Genomic DNA, 27,775 nt, shown 5'->3' on the forward strand with positions numbered 1-27,775 from the left:
TGAAAGTGGTAAGGAACGGTTCCTTTTCAGATTTAGGAAAAAAAATTGGAAAATTTTAGGGTTTTGATGCCTATATTGGGGTTCAGATGTTTGAGTTGCCATTTGGCAGAGTGACGGTTTTCTAAAGCATCAATCTGTTTTTGGTCTCAGTCTTTCTGTGCTTGCAGCTCCATTTCCAACTTCTACAGCTGGAAATGTCAACCCATTTCTAACTCCTTTTCTCAGACTAGTCTTTCTTCCCTTTCTTTGTAGGCATTACATTTCAACTCCATTTTCAGCTTTTCCTCTCTTTTTAGGCTGATTAAGATTCCGTTTCTGCTGCCTGTTTCTGCTGCTGTATGTTCAAAATGCTCAGATAGCAATCTCAGGAATTTCTGTCTCATTGTCTTCCCCATGTTCTTAAATTCCTACCTGCTTATGAATGACTTTTAATTTTTCTAAATCTAAAGATGCAAACTTCTACCAATTTCAACTCCCCTGAATGATAAACACTTGCGCACCAAAAGTTGCCATCTTAATTTATTGTTATCACTTCTGCAAATCAAAACTTGCTACTGTAACTTCTGGTATGATTTCAAACAATCTGAACTCTTTTTACTTTGCAGTGCAGTCCATTAAGATGTTGTTGCAGTTTAAATTTTGGCAGTCTGGAGTGAATGGTTAAATCTTTATGTTCAGAGCTAAGATAACTTGCGTAATCAACTATTGGAGTTAATCTTTTTATTAGAGGTTTTCTGGGGTCATCTCACAGAGCAACTTTAATGAGTAAATGAAGATCCCTTTTCTAACAGATTCTGATAGCATGATATCCAAAAAACTGCCTGGATTTACTTTTTAGCAGAACAGAATGATTTGTATGCACCTTCCTCTGACAGGGAGAAACCACTCGTGCTATTCAGTCACTTCAAGCAAGAATACAATACAGGACAGGAACAGGCCCTTCAGCCCACCAATTCTGTGCTAATTCTAATCCTTATTTAGACCTGCTACTTATTGCTCTTACTCAGTTTCTACCATGTTCATCCCCCATTGTGAATTGTGACACAGAACTGGCTGATAGATTCTCCTGAGGGTTCTGCAAAAAATAACCATTTTTAAAAAAATTGTTCATGGAATGTGTGCATTGCTGGCTGGCCCAATATTTATTGCAGAGGTGCTCATGCAGTGGTGATGAGCTGCCTCTTGAACCATAGCAATCCATACTGGAGACCCCTCAATACTTTTATCCACTTAAATTATTCTTGAACCAATCTCAGTCAGATGCACTTCACCTTTAAGAGAGTTTAGTACTAGTTGCCTTACACAATTCTGGGCTGAAGCAAACAACAATTCAGCAACAGTGGTCTGAATGCCACTATCATTTTAAATCAGGAAGCTGTAGAAAGTTAGTTGTGGCAACTGTGTTCCCCAGTTTATGATTACCAGACTAATCCTGTTTTTTTTACTCTCTAAATGTCTTTTGAAGAAACAAATTATATGCAGTACCTGCTTGCATTTAATTTGTGGAATTAAAACATACTGACATTTTCAGCATTGAGATTTATTTTCACTACACATCACATTGTTGTCTACAAAGTGTGCAGAAACAAGAAAGCAAATTGTGTATTGAAACAGCACAGAGGCTTATTAGGACCTGAAGCAGCCTCTAACATAGTAATTGTTATCGTTTATGCAATAATACAGTCGTAGATCTGTTTGTGGATTTTCTGTTATTGTAATAAGTACCTTATTGGGATTATTTTGGTCACAAGATAAAATTGAAACACTTCCTTAATCCTGTATTTGACTTAATTACTACCATGATGCAATGTCAAAAGTAGACAGAAACAGGCAAACTTCAAATAAATTATTACACAAAACCACTGCCCTTTGGTCCTTATTAAATAGTATTTCATCATTGCTTCTGGAGAGAAAAATCTACGTTAGGCAAAAAAGGTCAAAGTATTGCAAGGGAAAATTTGTAAATATTTACTTCAGTATATTGAAGTGCGATTATAGTATATACAGTATCTCATGCATTAAAGCAACATGGGGCAGTAAAAAAGGGTGCACAGCAAATCCAAATCTGTGATTCTTAAATCAAATATGTACATTTTTCACAATATTTTATTTATAATTGCTACGTTGCATTTATACTACATAAACGGACAAAATTTGTATTAAATAAAATATAATTATACATTCTACAATGGGAAAAATACTTTTTATGGTTCTCAATAACTACCCCGATGGCATTGTAACATCAAAACAGTTTAACTGCCTTCAGTGTTTAATTGATTTGAACACAGTTATAATAAATTACCTGCAGTAAAACAACACAATAGACAGAAGGAGGATAATGAACTTAAGACACTTGTGAATAAACTTGTCCATTCACCATTTGTGATTTGTAATTCATGATTGGTGAAGTTCATCTCACTAATATCCTTCTAGCTCTATTGTAAATCTTCAATAATCCCTTTAGACCTTTGAAATTCAGTTCTCCAACAAAGAATATCAGATCTTCTACATAGTGCAAATATAATCCAAATGGTTTATGATTCCAAGAAAGTCCTGAGTTTCTGGTAGGATGCATTTCTATGCAAGTTTATACTTACTTGGGGTCAGAATGGCATTCATAGAAAATCAGAAGTACTTATGGATGTTAAGGAAATACTAAACTAAAGTAAATACAAATGATACATGTTGAATCTGCAATAATTACAAATGATACATGTTGTATCCTAAAGCTTTTAACACAATTGTTCCACATTACAGAAACTTACTAACTGTAAGTACACCTGTAATGCTGTGTTAAGGGGATAGGTAAACTAAAATATAGACAGCAATTTAAATTAGCATTTTGTTTTTGAGTCAAACTACTGTTCATGTAAAGCAAATTGTCTTGAAGCATCAAAATGATGAATAAATCTGTGAAACTGTAACAATAAAAGGTAAATTAATTGTTAGATTTGATTGCTGTAACTGATTTTGTAACTTATTTAATTTCTTCCTTTTGTTCTAGAATTGGAGAATGCTAATGTGTTGCTTTGGCTGGTATAGAATAATTTGATCAACAGTTCATATCTTTCAAATTGAGAAAGAAATAGTGATATGAATTGATATCAAATATAAGACAGAATGAAGACATTTCTTTCCCCTTTCTAGATCATCTTACTACTCCAGTTATGTGGAGAGACTGGAAAAGCTGGGATTACATTTTTCTCCTTAAAGGGAAGATTTAATAGAGATGTTTAAAATTAAGAGGGGTTTTGTAGAGCGAGTATAAGAGAACTTTAAACTCTGGCAGGCAGATTAGTAACCAGAGAAAACAAGTCATAGTTTAAGAAAATTAGCAAAGGCAGTAGTGGTGAAAAGCTTTTCTGCAGCAAATTGTTAGAAGCTGGAGTGCACAGGCTGCCTAAAGAGATGGCAGAAGCAGATTCAACATTAACTTTTAAAAGGAAATTGTATACCTGAAAAGGAAGCAATTGTCAGGCTATGGTGAATGGACAGGGAGTGGGACTAATTGTATAGTGCTTTTAAAGAACCAGTTTGGCTTAAAGATAAGCCAAATGGCTTGCTTTTGTCTTGAATGATTCTTTGTTTCTATTTTCTACATACAGTTATACCTTCAAATTGGACAATGGGACAAGCTAGAATGGAATTTTTCATGGCTACCTTGAATGCTTATTCCATTATAGCTGACAGGATACAGAGCTCAGCAGTCTTGTTATTTTGCCACTTGCAGAATTAAAACCCTCTTCTTTGTAACATGACCCAACTAACGAGGAAATTAAGCCAGGCTAAAATGAGTTAAAATTATAATATTGGGGATTAAACTAAAAAGTTGGAATTCAAACCACTCTGAGTCCAATTTTACTGAAAAGTTACTGTGTCTCCTATAAGTTTCAGTCTTCATTTTATTTCATTCTGTCATTATTGAAAAACTTTAAATTAACTACTAGATATCCTATAACATGTTTTGACCCACAATATTCAATTTTTACTTAAGTGGTGGAAAAACTACTTGAGTAATTTACTGTTAATCCAGACTGCATTAAAGTAGAAATTGCATCAGACTGGTGTTTGTCACTCAGTGATAATTTAGATGTTTTGCACATTACATTCCAATGGTTGGAACATCTAGCCTGAGTACAAATATATCCAGTGGTACATATATTTTGAATATATTATTGATGAATGTCATCAACTGCTGTTGAAAGAGAAATAAACAAACTTTAAATACCAATAATATTAAAGAATATCATCTCATGCAGATGTTTCTACTACTTTTACCAGAAAGTGGGATTGAATCTTATGCACTCAGATTGGTATAATGTGAAAAATGGCATTACCCAGGATCTGTCTGAAGACTCAACTTTTATAATGACTTAAATTAAGAAATGGAGAGCTGTATATCCAAGTTTGCAGGTGACACCATAGTAATGTCAATGATAGCAGGAAGTTGAAAAGGAATATAGTGCAATTAACTTAGTTGGCAAATTGAGTTCATTGCCCATGTATATAAGACCATCCATTTTGGACTCAAGAAAGATAGAGTATTTTCTAAATAGTGAGAAAATAACTACAAAGCTACAAAAAGATTTCAGAATCCAGGACTCAGATAATCAAGCAATATGAGGAGCAAGCATGGAAGTGGAGTTGAGGCATTAAGATTTCCTATAATTGGATTAACAGATGAAACTTAGAAGAGTCCATTTAATCTATCCCAATCCTATTTATTATCTCTTAGGTTCTGTAACGTGGTCACTTGGTGTTTGATTTCCCTCTTATTGACCACATCATTTGCAGTGAATATGGTTCTGAAATTGGAAGAAGTACAAGTAAATTGCTGTTTCTCTTAAAAGGAATGTTTGGAGCATGGATGGTGACAAGAGATGAGGCTAAGAGGTATTGTATGGCCCTGTGCTCACATGGAAAGGTACAATGGGATAGAGTGTTGGAGTGACTGAGATGTGGGTGAAGAAATAGTAGAGGGAACCATCCCTATGTAACACTGAAAAGAGAGGGTTGGGGAAGTTGTATTTGAAGGTGCCAACGTGCTGGAGTTGACAAACTTGGCAGAGGATGATCCTTTCAATACACAGTTTGTGAGGTGGAAGGTGATTGCCAAGGCAAGACAATTCTTGTTCTAGAAGGAAGTGGGAGAAGTGAGAGGATGTCAAATAGCATAATGGAATTGAGGGTCTGGCCAATCATGATGGGGAGTCCAAGTTGAGGAGAAAGGAAGGCATATTGAAAATACTTGGAATTGAAAATGCTGCATCAATGAACAGGATGGAATCTGAGAAATTGGGAGAGTTTAATTGTGTCCTTAAAGTATACAAGGTGTGAGAAAGTATAGTCAAGGCAGCTGTGGGAACCAGTACACTCAGAGTGAATATTGCTTGATAGTCTATCTCAAGAAATACAGAGAGAAGTCAAGGAAAGGAAGGGAGGAGGTGGGGAATAGGATATGAAAAGACAAGAGGCGAGTTTAAATGAGAATTAACATGAATTAAGTTGACTAGCTCAGGGCAAGAGCAGTTAACAGCATAAAAGCTTTCAATGTACTTGAAAAAGAGAATAAGGGAGATTGTGAAAAGAGAACTGGATCAAAGAATGTTCCCAATTTCCTGCAAAGAAAATAGGCACAACAAGGATCCATGCAGATAGCTCCAAAATTACACATTACTTGGAGAAAGTGAATGGAGATGGAGTAGAAGGCATTTAATTCGGGTACAATGTCAGCTGGGCAGATGGTAGTTGGTGGAGATTGGTTGGATTTTTGTTCAGTGAAGATACAAGAATCTCTAAGACCATCCTGCAAGGGGATGCAGATGTGGAAGGATTGGATACAATAATGAAAATGAACAAATAGCTGATCATTGCAAATTCTTCTAATGTTACTGCACATCTGGCTAGCTTATCAGTCATTATCTGTTCCGTGATTTAAGAATTTATCTAATACTTTTCCAAATCTATTTTATATGATTAATGTACGTATTTCAACTGGTTGAGAATTTGCTTATTTTGTGAAGATCTATTGAAATTGTTTACACAGAATTATCAGGATTCGAAGAAATATGTATCTTTGTTAGTTTGTCTCTCATACAAAATGTATTTGAAGGAAGACTGTTTAAATTTGTGATCTTATCTGATGTGATCATGAGGCTTTGACTGAAAGGGTAATTATTTTTAAGGGATATTTTTGTGAAGTACTATTTACATAGAATATACAGAATAGAAGCAAGTTATTCAGCCCAACCTTTCCATTCTAGTATTCAAAATTCACTCAATCATCCTCCCATCCTTCTTAATCATCTCCATCAACATAACACTATTTATTTCTCCGTCACATTCTTCAAATCTAGAAATGCAGCTGTACTTTATGGCACTGGCAAAAATGGATATATGCTTATAATTTATCAAAAGATTTTCCAATAAGTCACTATTTCAGTTATTTCACATCTATTTGCTTTGTTTTTCTTTGTTAAGACAGAATAAAATTATTCAAACCTTTTAAGTTTGTTAAGAAAGGTTTGTAAGTGACACCACTTCAAATGAGGATCATTTCACCATTCATAAATAACGTATGTATCATTTTAGATTCATACTAAGAACTTTTTATTAAATATCATAAATAGTTTTCACATGAATTCTATTTTGTATCTCAGTTCAATATGGTGAATAAACATGAGACTTCCAGCAATTTTTGAGATTGCAGACATTTACCACACTATTTTTAAAAATGTACTTTAGAAAGTGTATTAAAGTCACATTGATAATTATTGTGAAGTCATGAGTTTGTTGCCGATGAGTCCACTGAAAGTTGCCCACATTTCTAGGGTATCCTGCAATTTCATTTTGAAGGTTTCCCGACATCTAATAAAATTCTGCTATGATAATTGGAAGGAGTAGAAGTATTCATTCGTGACTACATTTCTCAGACTTTAAGAGACAGGATACCCTCAGTCGTAAGGGGTACATTTCCAACTTGCTGCTGGGTGTAAACCTGGTTTTGCATATCAGCTGAAATCAATGCAAGTGAAATTGGACATTTTTACAATCAGAAGATTGGTCTACACAACAGTTTTAGATTTGGATGGCAATTTGAAAACCTAGCTCTTTGTTTTTCTTTCAGCAGTTATTGATATACAGGGTATTAAAAAATTGTAAAACTAAAGTACTGCAGAGGCTGGAGATACAGAATAAGCACTGAAGGCACTGGAGGAACTCAGCAGGTCTGGCAGCATCTGTGGAGAATGAAACAAAGATAATGTTTCGAGTCCAGTATGACTCTGAGGTTCTGAAGAAGTCACAACCAGACTCAAAACATTAACTTTGTTTCTCTCTCTCCAAATGCTGCCAGACCTCCTGAGATTTTCCAAATTTTCAGTTTTTATTGCTGAAATGATTTACTTCAGTTCACTCACAATTTATAATATTCTGCTGCTGTGTTTCAGATGTATACCAGCTTTCAAGACATTAATAAACAGTATGACAAAAATAGTTAGTCTTCTCAAAATCCTTAATCAAGTAGCTAACAATTTTATTCTTTACTCTTACCACAGGTGTTTGTTAAGCAAAGTATAACAGAAGATATTTAGATGCGGCAAATATTTGAGCACAGTAAAATCTGCCTTATCTTTGTAAGCTTTTTTCAGCGTGAACATGTGGAAGAATTGCTTTCTGTTTGAACAGGTACAATGAAGTGGCTGTTATATCAAAAAGTGATCGAAAGCTATCTATAAAATTTTGAGACAATTCAAGAAATAATACCTCTTCCCTCATTCTGACATATTATCGTTTAACAGAAAGTGCAGATTCATCTTTTACAGAACTGCAATAGTTTGCTTTCCATTGTTTATCCTTTTATATTGCTATTTCAGACTCTTCAAAGGCTCACTGGATTGTCTCACATCAGTCCACTCTTGCATGGTGTTCTGTAGAGCCTGGGTCCTCTCCTTATCCACTTGTACATAGTCTACTTTTTCATCTGATGTCACTGAGGATGTGGAAGGCTGGTTCGAGACAGGAGATAGATTTAAATGAGTTTGTTCCATTATCACAAATTAACATGAAATTGGCTATATTTTACATATACATAAAAAGAATAACTTTGTTAATTTTTGATAGTTGCCCTCATTGGGTTTTGTACTGAAGTAGACTAAGACTGGACAATCTAGATCACTGGAAGTCCATAAGAATAAAACTGGCAAGGGAATGAGAAGGAAAAATGGAAGCTGAGCCATAGAGATCTACAGCATGGAAATAGGCCCTTTGGCCAAACTTGCCCATTATCACTATTATCTAGTTCATTTGCTTGCATTTGGTCTATATCCCTCCATAACTATCCCAACCATGTACCTGTCCTAATGTTTCTTAAAAGACAAAATTATACTCGCCAATACCAATACCTCTGCCAATACTGGATTAGTGTTGCTAGAAGAGCACAGCAGTTCAGGCAGCATCCAACGAGCAACGAAATCGACGTTTCGGGCAAAAGCCCTTCATCAGGAATACCTCTGCCAGCCTGTTCCATACATTCACCACCTCTCATGTGAAAAAATTGCCCATCCTGACCCTTTTGTACCTCACCCCTCTCACCTTAAACCGATGGTCTCTAGTTTTAGACTCCCCTACCATGGGGAGAAGCTGTTGGCTCGCTACCTTATCTAAACGTCTCGTAATTTTATAGTCCTCTATAAGGTCACTCCTCAGTCTCCTACGAACCAGGGAAGCCTATCCATCCTCTTCCTATAAGTCAAACCTTCCAGTCCAGGTAGCATCCTAGTAAATCTTTTCTGCAATCTTTCTAGTTTAATAGTATCCTTTTTATAGTAGGGCGACCAGAACTGCAAACAGTACCTCAAATGTGGCCTCACCAAAGTCTTGTGCTGCAACAAGATGTCCCAACACCTATACTCAATAGTGTAATAATTGTGTAATGCTCAACCCAACATATTTAAATCCAGCGAACATTTACTATGAAAAATAGAACCAAATGATCTAAAATAGACAAACTATAGGTTTTACCTTTCTATGAGGACCAGGAGAGCTCGGCTGAAAATCTAAAGACAAATAATCCACACTCCCAGGCTTCCTTGCACCAGGGCTGCCAGTCACAGCATTCATTGGAGAGGTAGAAATTGGATTCTGCTGTTGTGCGGGTAAATGAAATAAAAAGATAAATGTTTCCTATCACAATGAAGTCAGACTTACTGATTTTAGTTATAACAAGAACATGATAAACTTCCTTAATTCAACATGCAGCTGTAAAGTTCTTTGGTAATTCTGAAGTTATGGAAAGACACAGGATAAAGGTAGACTTTTGTGAAGAGAGTCAATAAAGCTGTTTTCAGCAGGTCTAACATTGAAGCACCCTATGCATCTGGATCATTGTGAACTCACCTCAATTTCAGTAGATCAAGTAATGGTAATTGCTTGTTCCAACACTTTGTGACACAGACACTGGGGACAATAATTGCAACTTTGATTGCCACGGTCTGTTAGCTTTGGGAGCCCTGTATTATTGAGAGGCTTATTGATTCGCACAAAAACTGATGCTGTTAGTAGGTGGATAGATTCCTACTTCCACAGTGCACATCATGTGCAGAGTAGGTCTCAAGTCTTCTGATGGGAGGGGCTGAAGAAGATGCCTTACTCCTGCCCTTTATGAACAAGAATCTTCATGATAGTGGTGAGCTCTAAGAAGTGTGAAAGTAGTAAGTTTTAAAATCAAACTGGAATAACAAGCTCTTTGTACTAATTGTGAAATTCTTGCATTCTTCAATGAAAATATTAATGCTTTTGTGCATAATAAATTTGTATTGTGTGTGATAGGTTTGTTGGGCCAAATGATCTCTTCATGGTTATCATTTTGTATGTTAGTATAACCAATTTCTGTTTAGTTTGTAACTTACAAATGATCTGCTGGAGCATCATGTTTTTAATTACTTACCATTGGAACATAATTTTCTTCACTGTCTCCTGAGTCAGTGCTGGTGACACTTTGTGTTGATAATGGGCGGCAATTTTGTGAAGAAATGGGGTTCACAGCAGCTCTAGAATCAATAAAATACAACTTTCTTTCAAGAACTAAAACACTAACAATGAATCACAAAAATGTTATGGTCCAGGAGGTGACCATTTGGCCCATCATATCTGCAACAGTACTCCAAAGAGCATTATGACTCAGCGTTATTCTACTACCCTTCCCCCATACATATCCTTGCACATTGTTTCTCTTCAAATAGCATCTAATGGCCCCTTGAATGCCTCAATTGAACCAGCTTCCATCACACTTCCAAGAATCAAAGATCTTTCATAACACCAAGGTTGCAATGCACTGAACCTCCATCAAATTTCCCAGACATTTTTAATTGTCTCTCTACACAACCATACATGACAGAAGAAATGCATTTCTGCAAAAGGGAGGAAGAAATCACTGGGTGAATCTTGCCCAAGAAAATACAGTTTGCTGCACAAAATATATTAAAATAAACATGATGATTTACTCCAGAATCTCTGAAAGGGAATCATCATTTTTGTGCCAATGCCCTCAATTTGTAGACAGAGGGAAGGCGATAAAATTTGTCTAAGTCATTATTTCTGAGTAACCACATGACAAATAGCTCACCCTTTTTTTTCACCATGTCTGCTCCTTCTATTGAAATTCAAACTCTTAGCAATTCCAAGTTGATGGAAAGTATAAATAAACTGCTGAAATGTTGGCTGCTGATTCACTATAAGCTTATTTTGTGTTGCTAGCTGGAAACAGTTTCACTCCCCAAAGGTTTACTTGTTTTGGAAGTGACTGCCAATATCTTCTGGACTTATTTTTAAAAGGTCACTTACACGGGCCTGGACCAAGATCTGGTTACAGGAGACTTGAAGGGAAGCTCGTCAATGAATGTATGGTTTCGCGATTCCATTGGACCTTGTTTGGCTGAAATATAAACCATAATCACACAATTGCTGAGTATGATATAATTAAACATTGTTAACACAAACCTTTTCAAAATGGCCAACTTTCTGTCTAAACGAGATGTTCTGCAGACACCTTGTGGAAAGGCCAATCACTAGGAAAATGTGTGGAATCAAGGAAAATGGTGATAGACAAGTGACCGGAACCAGATCAACACACCGAAAGGTAGGAAAAGAAACCAAAACACCTATACAACCTAGACATAGATACTGGTGACTTTGACAACACAATACACTATCGGAACAATATGATCCCTCTTTACAGTTTGGCTAAGATCTTTGCGATCCTGACAAATTCTTAGCCATCCACTGGGTCTCTCTCTCACCATGATGGAACTTATCCAATCTACAGATTTTGTGACTTTAGCAATCACTTTCTTTTCTTCTGCCCTTTCGAGCTCTCTTTTAAGCTTTCCTTTTAATTTCTTTGGTATTTTACATGGAGCTTGAATCACAGCTTTTTTTGCTTGGTGAACAATGATATTATATTCAACATATTGGAAGCATCCAACTGTCCCATTGAAACCCTTTGTATATACTGATACCAGACCTTCTCGTCATATGATTGGAAGGTGATTTTCCAATGGGTGTATCTTACAATTTGCATAAAATGTCCAGATCTGATAGTTTACAGAAAGAAATTCAAACAACCACTCATATTAGGAAAATTGATAAGCCCACAATAATAAATCTGAAGGTGAAGAATGGTACTGGAGCACAGAATAATGCCATCCTACATCTGAAGGTCTTTTCTGAACATTTGGAAGAAAATGGCTATCCAAGGGGTTCTGAAAAACACTCAATATCATGCTAACAGGATGCAGAGGAATTATGATTCAATCCAAATCAAACAGTCATTACAATGCATGTTCTTCCTCACAGAAACAGAGGTCTTGCTATGCTGGAGTTGAGCAATGTGAAGAGCTGCAGATTGAACCTTGAGGTGAAAGAAGTGACCATGAGCATTAAGGATAGTGCCACAGAAGGAATAATATGCATACCTGAATAAGGTGCATTGCCTATGATGTGTGCTACAAATCCACAAGTGCCAAAGAACAACAAATGCTAAATCTATAAGATGGTTGAACACCATCTTAACACATAAGTGATACCACAAAGAACACAAGCTCCAAACTATTCGAAAAAGGAGCTCAGTTTATTTCCAAAACATAAGAAATGTTGATTTATAATTTTCCTACAGTTTAGGAAAGCCATTGACTGAAGTAGTTATAGTGATAAACACATGACTTCAAATCAAACAGGGATGTTAATTGTTGTTGGGTTAGCTGTAAAGAACTAGGAATTTAGCTGAGAACCAAATGTATGTCTACTTTTCCTGGTGGCAACCTTGGTCCTGTACTGGAGAGTCAGATATTGTGTAACAATATCTCAGCGCTCTCCTAGTCAGGGAGCATAGCAATTATATTAAACAAAAAGCGTTCTACAAATAAATAAAAAAATGAGAAGTAGAATACAATCAGAACACATGAAAGTAGCAATTTTTGATTAGGCATTGCTCAATCGTTTAATCTCAAGGGGAGCAGATTTAGTTCTTGTTGTGCTCAATCAAATTGAATTTCTGCAAGGCCTTGAAAACAAAGTTAGGACCCTTCATTTTATATACAGGAAATCTGACATCTCTGTTAGACAGTTGCGTGGGATACCGACAAAGCTTCACTAGGTATTATGCTCTCATTTTTTATCTGGATCAATTTCGATCTCTTAATGTCTTGATCAAATGACAATAGTATGATTTTTCATTAAAGACACAATTAATTCTCAACTTGATACAAGAATTAAAGCAATTGTCTATTACAGGTTTACATTGTTCAGCCACCTGGTGCTGACTGTCAATATATAATTTTTATGCTATTTGCTCATTTTGAGAAATAGTTCATTCTATGTTTTAAACCATCATTCTCATAAAATCAGAGGCTGAGAACTCTGCTGTGAATATTCACTTTCAGATTCCCCAAAGACTAACCACCACCTACAATGCACAAGACAGGAGAATGATGGAAAAAGTTCTGCTTGCCTGGATGAGTGCAGCTCCAACTACACTTAGGAAGCTTGACACCATCCAGGACACAGAAGCCCACTTGACCAACACTCCATCTGCCACAGATATCTAACGTTCACTCCCTCCACTACTGCTGCATACTGACAACAATATCTACAAGGTGCACTGCAGCAACTCACTATGACTTCTCAAGTGAATCTTCCAAACTCTCGAACCCAGAAGGACAAGGGCAGCAGATACATGGGAACACCACCATCTGCAAGTTCCCCTCCAAGTCACACAACAAACATCATCAAATCTTAGCTGGCATTGGGTCAAAAACGTGGCACCCTTCCAAAAGGCACTGTAGGTGTACCTACACCATACAGACTGCAGCAACTCAAGAAGGTAGTTCTCAAGGGCAATTAGTGATGGGAAAGAATTTTGACTGGGCATGTTGGTGATAATAGTAGATCAATCACACTTGCAATGGATTTGGGTTGATTTCCTTCATTTTCTATTTTGACCACAGTGTTAATCTTTGTAATAACCTACTATCTTTAATAATTAGTCAATGAAAGAATGGTAAACAGTTGCCAGCTTATATCACCATCATACATTTCTGGCACTTTTAACTGATTATTGCTGTGATATTAACAGAGCTGTAGACTGTAGATTGAAACATTACAGTAATTTGAAAGGTGCTCAATGCATTAGAGCAGCGATTGAGAGTTATAAGGTAGCCAGGAAGGATCTAAAGAGAGAGCTAAGAGCAGCGAGAAGGGGACATGAAAAGTTTTTGGTTGGTAGGATTATGGAAAACCTTAAGGCTTTCTATAGGTATGTCAGGAATAAAAGGATGACTAGGGTAGGTATCGATCCAGTCAAGGATAGTAGTGGGAAGTTGTACGTGGAGGCAGAGGAGATTGGAGAGACACTAAATCAATACTTTTCGTCAGTATTCACTCAGGAACAGGACATTGTTGCTGATGTGAATATTGAGTCACAAGTGATTAGAATGGATGGCTTTGAGGTATGTATGGAAGAGGTCCAGGGAATACTGGAAAGGGTGAAAATAGATAAGTCCCCTGGGCCTGATGGCATTTATCCTAGGATCCTCTGGGAAGCTAGGGAGGAGATAGCGGAGCCATTGGCCTTGATTTTTATGTCGTCGTTGTCTACAGGAATAGTGCCAGAAGACTAGAGGATAGCGAATGTGGTCCCCTTGTTCAAGAAGGGGAGTAGGGACAGCCCTAGTAACTATAGGCCAGTGAGTCCCACTTCTGTTGTGGGCAAAGTCTTAGAGACAATTGTAAGGGATAGGATTTATGAACATCTGGATAGGAATAATGTGATCAAGGATAGTCAGCATAGTTTTGTGAAGGGCAGGTCGTGCTTCACAAACCTTATTGAGTTCTTTGAGAAGGTGACCAAGGAAGTGGACGAGGGTAAAGCAGTAGATGTGGTGTATATGGATTTTAGCAAGGTGTTCGATAAGGTACCCCATGGTAGGCTACTGCAAAAATTACGGAGGTATGGCATTGAGGGTGCATTAGAGGTGTGGATTAGGAATTGGCTGGCTGGAAGGAGACAGAGGGTAGTAGTTCATGGTAAAGGTTTATCTTGGAGTGCAGTTACTAGCGGTGTTCCACAAGGATCTGTTTTGGGACCATTGCTGTTTGTCATTTTTATAAATGGCCTGGAGGAGGGGCTTGAATGCTGGGTGAGCAAGTTTGCGGATAATACGAAAGTCGGTGGAGTGGTGGACAGCGAAGAAGGATGTGGCAGGTTACAGCGGGATATAGATAAGTTGCAGAGCTGGGCAGAAAGGTGGCAAATGGAGTTCAATGTAGCTAAGTGTGAAGTCATTCACTTTGGTAGGAGTAACAAGAAGATGGATTACTGGGCTAATGGTAGGCTACTTGGTAGTGTGGATGAGCAGAGGGGTCTTGGTGTCCATGTAAACAGATCTCTGAAGGTTGCCACCCAGGTAAATAGTGCTGTGAAGAAGGCATATGGCATACGGGCTTTATTGGTAGAGGAATTGAGTTCCGGAGTCCTGAGGTCATGTTGCAGTTGTATAAGACTCTGGTGTGGCCTTATCTGGAGTATTGTGTACAGTTTTGGTCGCCATACTATAGGAAGGATGTGGAGGCACTGGAACAGGTGCAGAGGAGGTTTACCAGGATGTTGCCTGGCATGGTAGGAAGATCGTATGAGGAAAGGCTGAGGCACTTGGGGCTGTTCTCATTGGAGAAAAGAAGGTTTAGGGGCGATTTGATAGAGGTGTACAAGATGATTAGGGGTTTAGATAGGGTTGACAGTGAGAACCTTTTTCCGCGTATGGAGTCAGCTGTTACTAGGGGACACAGCTTTAAATTAAGGGGAGGTTGGTATAGGACAGATGTTAGGGGTAGATTCTTTACTCAGTGGGTTGAGAGTTCATGGAATGCCCTGCCAGTATCAGTGGTGGACTCTCCCTCTTTATGGTCATTCAAGCGGGCATTGGATAAGAATATGGAGGTTATTGGGCTAGTGTAGGTTAGGTAGGCTTCGGTCGGCGCAACATCGAGGGCCGAAGGGCCTGTACTGCGCTGTATTTTTCTATGTTCTATGTTCTATGTACTGCGATGGAAGTTTAATATATTTCAGTACTTCTAAAATAATCAAAGGAGTGAGCTATTCAAACAGTGTAAATACTTAGAATCAAGAATTATGCATCAATTATGTGATTATGTAAATTCATAAGTCAACATAACAAACAAATAATATGGTGCACACCTAAGGAGAAAAGTTTGTACTTTTAAAATTCCAGCTGGATATCTTGCCAGTCAGCAGTTTGCATTTGTGACCTTAGCATGGACTGTGCATAATCTTTCAGCCATTCATTCTGTCTCACACACACCTGAATTTGTAGCACAGGCTTCCAGCTGGCAAGGTCTCCAGCAAGAGTACAAAGTCAGAGATTACTCTCATGACGGAGGAGAGGTGAGAATAGCTGCCCTCAACATCAATCACATATACTACCAGGAACCATAGCAAAACTATGTTTTACTGAGAGGATGACCCTCAGTGGGTGAAATTACAGTGGGCAAACAGCATCAGTTGATCATTATTGTGTTTATTGGTGCCAGGCAAAGAAGAAAAAGCCCAATCATCTCCTTGACTCTTACAGAATCCCAAATAATTAATATCTTTGGACCTCCACTGATAGTTAGTAACTTAATATGTTCAAAAGGATCAATAAGGTGATTACAGCAGCAGGGCACAGGCTGAATCCTCTTTTAAGATCTGCACCATCTATTAGCAGTTTCAGGAGTTTGATTGAATGTTCATTATTAACCTGAATGTGTACAACACTCAAGCAATCCAGTACCATCTAGGAGAAAGCAATTCTCTTGTCAGTGTCCTTGTTGCAGATTCCAGTATCATTCTGCACTCCATTGGTGTAATGAAAATATATTATCTCCAGGTGCATTAACGTAATTTGTGAATAGCTTTTAATCACATTGCCTTTGCTGTGAGATTATGGAAGTCATGCTCCAAGTTATTGCTATTTCATTTGAACATTTTGGTATATCCTAATTAATGTCATGGCACCATCACGGTGAATTGATTGAAGATCAAGGCTTGACCCTACCATAAAGATGAGCAATTAACGTGGGATTGCCAGTGACAGCCGCATCTTGATTATATTTTTGAAAGTAATTTTGAAAGTACTTGTAACTTGATCTGTAACTGTAGGAGTTAAAATTATTGTTTGTGAGCTGTGTTGATCACTGAAACAGCCCAAAACCAAAATCAAAACACTGTAACTGTTCGAAATAAGAAATGGAAACAGAATAAAATAATCAGTAGGTTGGGCAGCATCTGTGGAGATAGAAATAGAGCTAGCGTTTCAGGTCACGATCTTGCATCAAACACATGGGACTAAACGTTACAGTGATTGGTTGGGGTTTATATCTCGTATATGCCCACTCCTGCAAAAACACTCAGTCTCAAATGAACTGACACTAAACATGCTTGCTCTGCAGCCATAATTCTAACTGGGTGACCTTAAGGAGGTGAGAATTGGACTTCCATTCCTCAGTAGGACGAGGTCCTGCCCTCAAGAGCTGCCAGCCAGTATGATTGGTTGGCACTACAAGCAGCCTGAGGAATGACAGAACTGAGGGGACTAGAAGGAAACCCATGAAGATAAAGGATGGATCTCAGACCAAGGTAAGTTCCAGGTCTTTTAGGCAGGGAGCTTTGAGGAGTGTTGGGGGGAGGGGTGGTGGTAGTATGATGGGGTGGTGGAAATGTAGTTTTGGTGACCACCCAACAATGGTGGGGAGGGGAACAGACACTGGGGTGGAGATGCCCTCATGTGTATAGAGCATCACCTGAAGGATGTATCCTCCCCTCACTCCTGCCTTTGGTTAAAAGGGACACCCTTTGAATTCCCATCTCTCTGCTCACACAGTCCATTTTATGATAGATGTAATATTTGTGTTAAATGACTTGCTGACAAGCTCAATTGTCTCATTTCATTATTTTTTTGAAAAATGTCAGATGGGCTGCTGATATCAATCCTATTTCAGGTAGGGGATTGGCAGGAAAGCTGGGGAGGGAAGCATTTTTATGTTCCTTTCCACCTAAAACACAGTAAGAACAGGGGCCAGAAAGTTCTTCTCATAATGGAAAGTCTGATTTCTGATTAAGGATCATGATCTGAAAAGTTAACTCTGTGTCTCTCTCCACAGTTGCTGCCAGGCCTGCTGACTTTCTCCATCGTTGTTCATTTTTATGACCATAACAGCACAGGTTGAAATATTATATTTGTACATCTGATGCAACAAAGGTATATTTTTCCAGATCAATGTATGTGAAACTGATAGAACTTACATTTTCTGTCGGGTTTGAGATTACGGTTGACTGGAGGTGGCAGCAAATCTCCAGGCAAGATGGGTTTGTGGCAGAGAGAGGCTGTACTTCCTTTGCGTGTGGGGAATGTGGCTGAGGAGAATCCAGGGAAGTCAAAGTGGTGCGGACCAGGACTCATGGGTATGTAGACATCCTGACAACTCTCTGCAGTGGTTGTAACAAATGAAGACAAGGAACCTGGGTTCATTGGCACATAATTATCTTCGGATTCCAAACTTTCTGAGCGGGATGACGTACATTTTGATCTCTGTGAACATATATAATTTCCAACGTCCTTTAAACCAGAACTAGATATGTTTAACTGTGTCTCGTATAACTTATATTTAGAAATTTTTAGATTTGTTGCTCTAGAATGCTAGTGAATTAACATAATGTTTCTTGAATGTCTTACAATGCTTTAATTTAGAAGAGGGATCACAAATTAGGCAGAAAAGTTGATAAATTCCAGGTGCAAAGTGACAACTGGGCAAATAAAGAGTGAAATTAATTGACAATTAATTTATATAGCACTTTTAAGGTAATAAAATATCTCAAGATGCTTCACAGCAACTATAAAGCAATATTTAACACCAAGTCACATTAGGCAATATTATGTCAGATAAACAAAATGTTGGTCAAGTAATTTTTAAAGAACTTATGTGAGAAAAAAGCTAAAGAGCCAGAAAAGTATCTAAGGGATTTCTAGGACATGGAGCCTAGTTAACCAGGAAGGCATGGCTACCAAAGGTGGAGTTATTAACATTCAGAGTGTTGAAGAGATCAGAATTACAGGAGATATGTTGAAGGGCATTACAGAGATAGGAAAGGGTAAAGCATTAGAGAGATCTGAAAGCGATGATGAGAACATTAAAACCAAGTCATTATTTAATCAGGAACCAACAGAAGTCAGAAAACAAAGGGGTAATAGATGAAAGAGACTTGGTGTAGGTTAGGACAGAGTTTGGATGATCTCAACTTTATAGAGGGTGCTCGCAAGAGGGTAGTCAGCTCTGAGGTAACAAAGCTGAAAATGTGTTGCTGGAAAAGCGCAGCAGGTCAGGCAGCATCCAAGGAACAGGAGAATCGACGTTTCGGGCATAAGCCCTTCTTCAGCCCTTCTTCGGGCTTATGCCCGAAACCTCGATTCTCCTGTTCCTTGGATGCTGCCTGACCTGCTGCGCTTTTCCAGCAACACATTTTCAGCTCTGATCTCCAGCATCTGCAGTCCTCACTTTCTCCTCTGAGGTAACAAAGACAAGTATGAGGGTTTCCATAGATAAACTGAGGCAGGGATAAAGTTAGGAAATAATCTGTAGGGAATGTTGCAGCCCATTACAAAACTTCTTTATTTGTATAGGAAGTTCAACTCTATATTACATTCACAGAAATTACAAAAAATTACGAGAAAAATAAAATTCCAACTAATTATATGTATAACAAAATATACAGAGTCTTGATTTGACTTGCAGGCAAGTGTGTTCAAAAGGAAAATAATAATGCTTCTCACACTCTTTAGTCATTCATCTGGCCACTGGTACTTTCTGATACTCTAACACACACTTGAGATGTTTAAATATTATTCATATATGCTAATTCTCAAAAAGCAGACAACATTTAAAAAAAATGCTGGCATTGGAGGAGGTGAAACAAAGACACTGAGGGTTTTAAAGCAATATATTTTTGAAGGTGGCAAGACAATTTGACAAGGCTCCATAAATAGAAGGATAGAAACGCAAGTGTGTTAAACTGCTATAAATCATGGGTTACACCTCGGGTGCAATATTGTGTCCAATCTGAGACAAACAATTCCAGCAGAATGTCAGCCTCCTAAGCTTCATCCATCACAAATGTAAACTCATCCAAAACTGTTTGGCCTTTATGCTTATTATCTCTAGACTTAGTGATATTGATTCCCTGTTCCTCGGTTTAGTCAAGTCTTGCCATTCACATGTCCACCTTTCACTAAGCTGATTATCCAGACAAAATTTGCCGCATACCATTTTAATATTGTTGGCAGAGTTGTATGGTTTATGGCTAAATGTGGGTTGGGTTGAGTTTGGTTGAGTGAAACTATCTTGTGAGGCGAGATGAGTTTCTTTGCCAGATCTTTCCATAATCACTGCTTTAATTCCATTGCTGACCCATTGGGGAGTACCAATTTGTCTCTCCATGTCATCTTACCACATGCCACTAACTGGACATCTGCCTTCAGACCAGCATTTCTTCAGCCATGCCACATTCGTGAGCAAAGGTGCATGTGGAGGGACACGAGCATCTGGCACCTGCCCTGCTCATGACTGGTGAGTGGACGGAGATGGCTGATAAGGGCAAGATGACACTGAGGTCCACCAGCAGGAACGTGGAGGTCTTGGTTGACATGGTAATGCACAGGAGGCCATCCTTTTCCCAGAGAAGGGAGGAGCACACCATGCCTGCCTGGTCATGGGTTGGTACACTGTCCAGGGTTCAGAGGATTGGTTGGCAGTGCTGAAAGACAATCAATGACTTTCACCATGCCATTAAGGTAAATACCATTGTCACTCCCTGCTGCCTCGCACTTACTGGATACCTGCTATTGTACCCTCCTCCCACCAAGGCTTCTGCTCTGACAGCCCCTCTATTGCATGCTTCCCTTACCCTGACGCCCTCCCACATCACTAACTCTGCCTCCTCACTCCCTCAGAATGCTTCACATCTTGCCCCACAATTGTGCCACACCCTTGTGCTCACCCATTTGTCCATTTTATGCCAATACTGGAGAAGACATAGAGTCATACAGCTCAGAAACAAACTCATCGGTCCAACTCAACCGCGCTGACCAGACATCCCAATCTGACCTAGTCCATTTGTCAGCATTTGGCCCATTTCCTTTTAAATGTTACCTATTCATATACCCATCCAGGTGCCTTTTAAATGTTGTAACTCAACATACCTCCATTATTTCCTCTGGAAGCTCATTCCAGACATGCACCATCCTCATGCGAAAACGTTACCCCTCAGGTCCTTTCAAATCTTTCCCATCTCACCTCAAACCTATGCCCTCTAATTTTGGACTCCACTTTCTAGGGAAAAAAACCGTGGCTCTTCACCCTATCCATGCCCTTCATGATTTTATAAATCTTTATAAAGTCATCTGTCAATCTCTGTCACTCTCAGGAAAAAAAGCCCCAGCATATTCAGCCTCTCCCTATAACTCAAACCAGGGCAGAGACAAGCAAACAGATTTGGGGGAGGGGAGATTTCCTGTCCTTCCCTCCTAATGAGGAGAGGATACTCACCCTGCTGGGGACTGGATCCTGTGGGAATGCAGAGACATCCAGGTCCCACCATTGGTCATAGCACGGAAATGGAGCATTGAATTCACCAGGCCCTCTGGCGTGCTGCATCGGACACTGCCTCTGACCTGAGGCTGTGAGACTCCTTCTGCCTGCTGTGTGTTTAACAGCTGCAGCTGGTGAGCTGAGCACATCAGCCGAGAAGCAGCCATGGTCCTCACCTGGAGACAGGACAGTGACAGCGAGGTATTCAGATGGCGGAGGAGCCACACGCAGGTGCCTCAGCAATTTTCTGCAGAGGTGACTGGCCCTCATCCTCCCCTCGAGCTGGCTCACTTCAATCCTTGGAAATCCAGGCCAGGAAGAGTCATGGAAGGACCACGGCACATCTGGCCTGTCTGGATAAAAGAACCCCACCCCGGGTCACTGCACCAAATCTCCTCAGTCAACAACTCCACTACAGAGCAGGCCCCCTCCACACTCTCTGTGAAAGCACCTTCTCCTAGCGATGGTCACTAGACTCACCTCTGCCCCCTGACTCTCTTGGTATTTTGGTATGTTGCTGGTGTCTTCCACTATGATAAGACCATAATTAGATTAGATTACTTACAGTGTGGAAACAGGCCCTTCGGCCCAACAAGTCCACACCGCCCCGCCGAAGCGTAACCCACCCATACCCCTACATCTACATCTACCCCTTACCTAACACTACGGGTAATTTAGCATGGCCGATTCACCTGACCTGCACATTTTTGGACTGTGGGAGGAAACCGGAGCACCCGGAGGAAACCCACGCAGACACGGGGAGAACGTGCAAACTCCACACAGTCAGTCGCCTGAGGCGGGAATTGAACCCGGGTCTCTGGCGCTGTGAGGCAGCAGTGCTAACCACTGTGCCACCGTGCCGCCCACTATAATATGTAGGAAGATAAGAAACCATTCAGCCCATCAGGTCTGCTCCATCAGTCAATGCGATCATGGCTGATCTGATAATCTCAACTCCACTTTCCTGCCTTTTCTTCATAACTCTTGATTCCCTCTCTGCCTTGAATATCCTTACTGACTCACCCTTAACAGGCATTTATGGTATTGAATTCTAAAGATTCACTGTCTTCTAAAAGAAAACATTTCCCCTCATCTCTGTCTTAAACATGTGACTCCTTATTCTGAGATTTTGTTCTTTAGTTCTAGACTCTCCCATAAGAGGAAACAACATTTTTCCATCTACCCTATCAAATCCCCTAAGAATCTTGCATGTTTCAATGAGGTTACCTCTCATTCTTCGAAATTCGAATGAGTATAGGCCCTACTCAACCTCTCCTTAGAAGACAGTCCTTCCACACCCAAAGGCAGTCTCTAATTCCAGCTTATTCTTCTTTAGATAAGGGAACCAAAACAGTTTACTGAAGAACCTTGATTATCCGAAGCACACCAATGGGGAGTATTTCATTCGGTTAATCGAATTCCAGATAATTGAATGCCAGATAACATAGTTTAGCCAAGCATTGGGACTGTGCGATTTTGTCGGATAATTGAATGCCGGGTAATCATGGTTCCTCTGTATCGTCTTCCAACTGTGGTCAGACAATGTCTTCTATAGCTTTAGCAAGACCTCCCTATTTTTAGTACTCCAGAGATATATCCTAAGAAGCAGAGAAGTGGGTGCTGCATTGGAGCAGAGAGCCCTTTCATGACTAACGTCACTGATTATCCATTTCAAATCCATTTCCTGCCCTGTTCTGTATCCTTTAATTCCCCAAATCATGCAAATTGTCTCATCTTTTCTTCCTTTTCTTGAGTCAAGTATCGTTCCTTCCTGGCCAAAGCATCTTATCAAAAATTGTACTGTTGTGACATCACCTAAGTGTCTGGCTGAAGTAGCAACATTGAATGACCAATGAATTACACAATTTAATGCATTTAATTATAAATCCATAACAAATGGCACTGAACCCATTAATTAATATCTTACAAGACGTCAAGGAATTCTAGCAGATATATCGACTAGGAACTAATATGAAGAGCTTTAAGACCAGCAACAATGGGGTGTGGCAACAAGGACTGGGGGCAGACAAGCAGAAAGATTGAGAAGTGACTGAAAATGTGAGAGAGACAGAGAGCGAACTTACTGATAACCGCATTATTATTTCTTTTACATAATGTGGGTGCTGTTAGCTAAACTGTCGTTTGTTGTCCATTCCTAAAATTGTACAGATATATTACAGCTCATATTTAACTAACTTACTGGAATTCTTTGAGTATATTAGAAATGCATTGGACAACAGGGAACCAATGGATGTGGTTGTATCCAGATTTCCAGTAGGCATTCGACCAGGTGCCGCACAAAAGGCTGCCCTACATAAGCTAAAGGTGTACGGTGTTACGAGTAATGTATTAGCATGAATAGAAGATTAGTTAACCAACAGAAAGCAAAGAGTGGGGATAAATGGGTCTTTTTCTGTTTGGAGATCAGTGGCTAGTGGTGTGCCTCAGGTATCAGTGTTGGGACTGTAATTGTTTACAACTTGCATGGATGATTTAGAGTTGGGAACCAAGGCCAATGGGCTGAGAAGTGGCAGATGGAGTTTAATTTAGATAAATGTAAGGTGCTGCATTTTGGGAAAGCAAATCTTAGCAGGACTTATACACTTAATGGTAAGGTCCTAGGGAGTGTTGCTGAACAAAGAGACCCTTGGAGTGCAGGTTCATAGCTCCTTGAAAGTGGAGCCGCAGGTAGATAGGATAGTGAAGAAAGTGTTTGGTCTGCTTTCTTTATTGATCAGAATATTGAGTACAGGAGTTGGGAGGTCATGTTGCAGCAGTATAGGACATTGGTTAGGCCACTGTTGGAATATTGTGTGCAATTCTGGTCTCCTTCCTATAGAAAAGATGTTGTGAAATTTGAAAGGGTTCAGAAAAGCTTTACAAACATGTTGCCAGGGTTGGAGGATTTGAGCTATAGGGAGAGGCTGAACAGGCTGGAGCTGTTTTCCCTGGAGCGTTGGAGGCTGAGGGATGACCTTATAGAGGTTTATAAAGTCATGAGGGGGATGGATAGGGTAAATAGGCAAAGTCTTTTCCCTGGGGTAGGGGAGTCCAGAACTAGAGGGCATAGGTTTAGGGTGAGAGGGGAAAGATATAAAAGAGACCTAAGGAGCAACTTTTTCATGCAGAGTGTGGTACGTGTATGGAATGAGCTGCCAGGGGAAGTGGTAGAGACCAGTACAATTGCAATATTTAAAAGGCATCTGGATGGGTATATGAATAGGACGGGTTTGGAGGGATATGGGCCGGGTGCTGGCAGGTGGGACTAGATTGGGTTGGGATGTCTGGTCGGCATGGACGGGTTGGACCGAAGGGTCTGTTTCCATGCTGTACATCTCTATAACTCAATAAATGTACTGTGTCAAAGTTTGCAGCTGACATTAAAATGATTGATAGAGCAAAGTGTGCAGAGGAAACAATGTTGGCACAGGGTTATAGAAATGATTAAGTGAATAGGCAAGGGTCTGTCAGATGGAGAACAATATTGGTAAACCTGATGGCCATCTATGTTTGGTGTGAATAACAACAAAATAGACTATTATTTAAATAGTGAAAAATTGCAGTTGTGTTGGGGGACTTGGGTGTCCTTCTGCATTAATCACAAAAAGTTGGTTTTCAGGTACATCAGGTAATTAAGAAGGCAAATGGAATATTCTCCTTCATTGCTAGAGGGATGGAATTTAAAAATAGGGAGGTTATGCTGCAGCTGTATAGGGTGCTGGTGAGGCCCCACCTGGAGTACTGTGTACAAGTTTGGACGCCTTACTTGAGAAAGGATGTACTGGCACTGGAGGGGGTGCAGTGAAGGTTCACTAGGTTGATTCCAGATTGAAAGGATTGTCTTATGAGGCGAGAATGAGTAGACTGGGACTATACTCATTGGAATTTGGAAGAATGGGGGTGGGGGGGAATGAAGTGCAATTGTTTGTATGTTAAATAAATTACAGCAAAATTCAAAACACAAGGTTTTATGCTGTTCAAACAATCTTATAATTCATCATTTGGAACTGCATTTTTCAAATGGAGGGGATAATGTGCAAATTCTGTCCTACAACAGGTTTGATATAGTAAAGATCAAAGAGAGTTCAGACATCAATACTGGGATGATGGTGTAAGGTACACATGGCTGAAGACAATGGCGACAAATTTCAGTGGGTAGACTCTGAGTGTGGCAAGGTTCCCAAAATTTGTTGGCAGTATTAGGTTTTAAGTAGTTGTTTTGCAATCTGTCCATTTACTTCTAAAATGGGAGACATTTTGGATCAAAAACAGGTGATCAGCATTTCTACCTAGATGCATGAGGAAGAATGTAGTAGAAGCCACTTTTGAGATCAGATGTTAGGCTTCCCTACAAATGAATTAATTTCAGAGAGACAGCAGTATTGTGTGGTTAGCAGAGAACAAACTGCTTGAGTTAGTGCACTTCCACAGCCAGGTATGAGAGGGAAACAGTCTTTAGACTATGACTAAATGACTTATCCTTGCATAGCCAGCAGGAACGAAATGATAGGGCAGGTCTCACTGCAGGTCCTGGATTTCGGTAATTCTCCCTCAGCTAAGGAAGGCACTGATGGGTGAACTCTTAAAATTACTCTTCAGTGAAAGAGGGGACAGTGAATATATCAGAAGCTGAGAGCACCTCTGTGGACTGTTTGCTACATTGCCTTAATTCCGGAGAGGGAGTGTTGAGTAACAAGTATAAAAGGGAATTTTTACTTTCTATTGTTTAAACTACAAGCTGCCTACAGAAAGTATTGAGTTCAGCATTTTTAATCATTTGTTCCCATAAAATTCTTAAAAATAAAGTCTTGTCATATCACTCTTTTCAGTCATTAACTGGAAATTTGAATTTCTTTTTAAACTCATCGGTTTTTATGGAGTTCTTAACAAGAGACAAAATTTGCCAGAGAGAGAGAGAGAGACTGAGAAGTTCAGGATAGTAATACATCTCAATTAATATAAAGAGCCATTAAGTTGTAAACACACTTTTTAAAAAAATGTTCCTTACCAAGTAAGAGCTGAATCCATCATTAACAGACTCCACCGAGAGGCCTTCGTTATTAGTAGCGTGACGGGGATAATCATATGTTTCACATGAAGAAGCTGGTTGGAAGACATTTTACACAAGACTGAATCATAGAGAAATGGGACCATGTTTTTTTTTAGTTAAACACAGTAATTCAGCCCTTCTTCAGAAAGATACACAGAAGGGTGAATGTTCTGATTTAATATTCCTGGTGAGAACACTCAACCGCCGGAAACAAAATCAAAAATTGAGCACATCAGAACTTCAAATTCAGCCATTGAGAGCAAAATGGTAAATGGTGCAAGTCTGAACTTCTGATGTATGCTGCACCTAGTGAGACTCAGAGCACTTCCATTTTATAGAACCATACATTAAACCTGAAACATCATTGCAAAATTAAATCTCAAAAGAATAAATTACATAAGAAATGTACATTGTACATACCCATTTTGCTTGTTAAATGAGTTACACATGAATCTTGTCATTAAGAAAATATAATCCATTACAACAGACTCATAAATCAGGAATTTGCTCAGGGCTTGCCTGAGTTGCTATTGAACCTTTGAAATAAAATTTGCAGGAACCCAGATGAATAGGGCTAACCACGGTCTCTGCTGATTGTTGCAGTTACATTGGCCACTTAAGAATAGTTCCCACCAAGGAAAATGCCTGTATCTTAACACCTTGAGTTCTGACTTTCAAATAAGTTTAACACTGGTCTCAGTGCAGTTTAAACATTATTGTATTGCTCTGTTGGTCCCTTAGTTTCTCTTCTTCTTCCCGATAGATTTTCTCCCCCAGACCACAAAGACAGTGCATGACCTGTTTCCAAATTACAATCAATGCCACTCTCACTTATCTGCACACAGACAGAATTGGTATTTTAATATTCTCACAATCAGAAAAGCATTTGCCTTGCTTGGTAATTTCTTAAAGATCTGCAAGAGCAATCAGTGACTTGGCACATGTTTGGGTCTTAAAAGCTATATCTTTCAGTTCTGTATTGCAGTAAATAACATATGCTCCAGTGCACAGAACCACAATATTGCTATTGTCTGACAGTTTGCGTTCAAAGAAGTGTCATATCACCAACAGACTGCAGTCTACCCATCAGCTAGCTGGTTGTCGGCCACTGGAATGTGGGGGAAAAAAAATTACTATTATACATTTCAGTGTCTTTGTGCAGTACCTTAGAGTCACAGAGTCATAGAGATGCACAGCACAGAAACAGAACCTTTGGTCCAACTCGTCCATGCCAATGAGATATCCCAACTCAATCTAATCCCATTTGCCAGCATTTTGGCAGCTCATTCCATACACGCACCACCCTTTGCATGAAGAAGTTGCCTCTTAAGTCTTTTTAAATCTGTCCATCTCAGCCTAAACCTATGCCCTCTAGTCCTGGACTCCCCATCCCTCATGATCTTATAAGCCTCAGTCTCCGACACTCCATGGTAAAAGGCTCCAGCCTATTCAGCCTCTCCTTGTAGCTCAAACACTCCAACCCTGGCAATATCCTTGTAAATCTTTTCTGAACACTTTCAAGGTTCACTC

The 27,775-nt window shown here is 39.4% G+C and overlaps 1 protein-coding gene across 3 annotated transcripts in view; it reads right to left on the minus strand.

Moving 5' to 3' along the window:
- Nucleotides 1-1,541: 1,541 nt before the first annotated feature.
- gab2 (GRB2-associated binding protein 2) overlaps nt 1,542-27,775 on the minus strand; it is a 328,164-nt gene continuing 301,930 nt past the window's right edge. Inside the window, exons 5-10 of one of the 3 annotated variants that reach the window (XM_072577664.1) lie at nt 26,204-26,298; nt 17,858-18,143; nt 10,843-10,933; nt 9,947-10,049; nt 9,022-9,141; nt 1,542-8,006 (exon numbers count right to left, since the gene is read on the minus strand). In XM_072577664.1, coding sequence (XP_072433765.1) covers nt 7,866-8,006; nt 9,022-9,141; nt 9,947-10,049; nt 10,843-10,933; nt 17,858-18,143; nt 26,204-26,298 — 836 coding nt within the window. In that variant the 3' untranslated portion in view covers nt 1,542-7,865. Of the gene's footprint in view, nt 8,007-9,021; nt 9,145-9,500; nt 9,693-9,946; nt 10,050-10,842; nt 10,934-17,857; nt 18,144-26,203; nt 26,299-27,775 lie in introns of those variants that run through there. The other 2 variants (XM_072577663.1, XM_072577665.1) reach the window with 2 other exon arrangements.

The sequence above is a fragment of the Chiloscyllium punctatum genome, chromosome 9 (assembly GCF_047496795.1).
Source record: "Chiloscyllium punctatum isolate Juve2018m chromosome 9, sChiPun1.3, whole genome shotgun sequence".
NCBI lineage: Eukaryota > Metazoa > Chordata > Chondrichthyes > Orectolobiformes > Hemiscylliidae > Chiloscyllium > Chiloscyllium punctatum.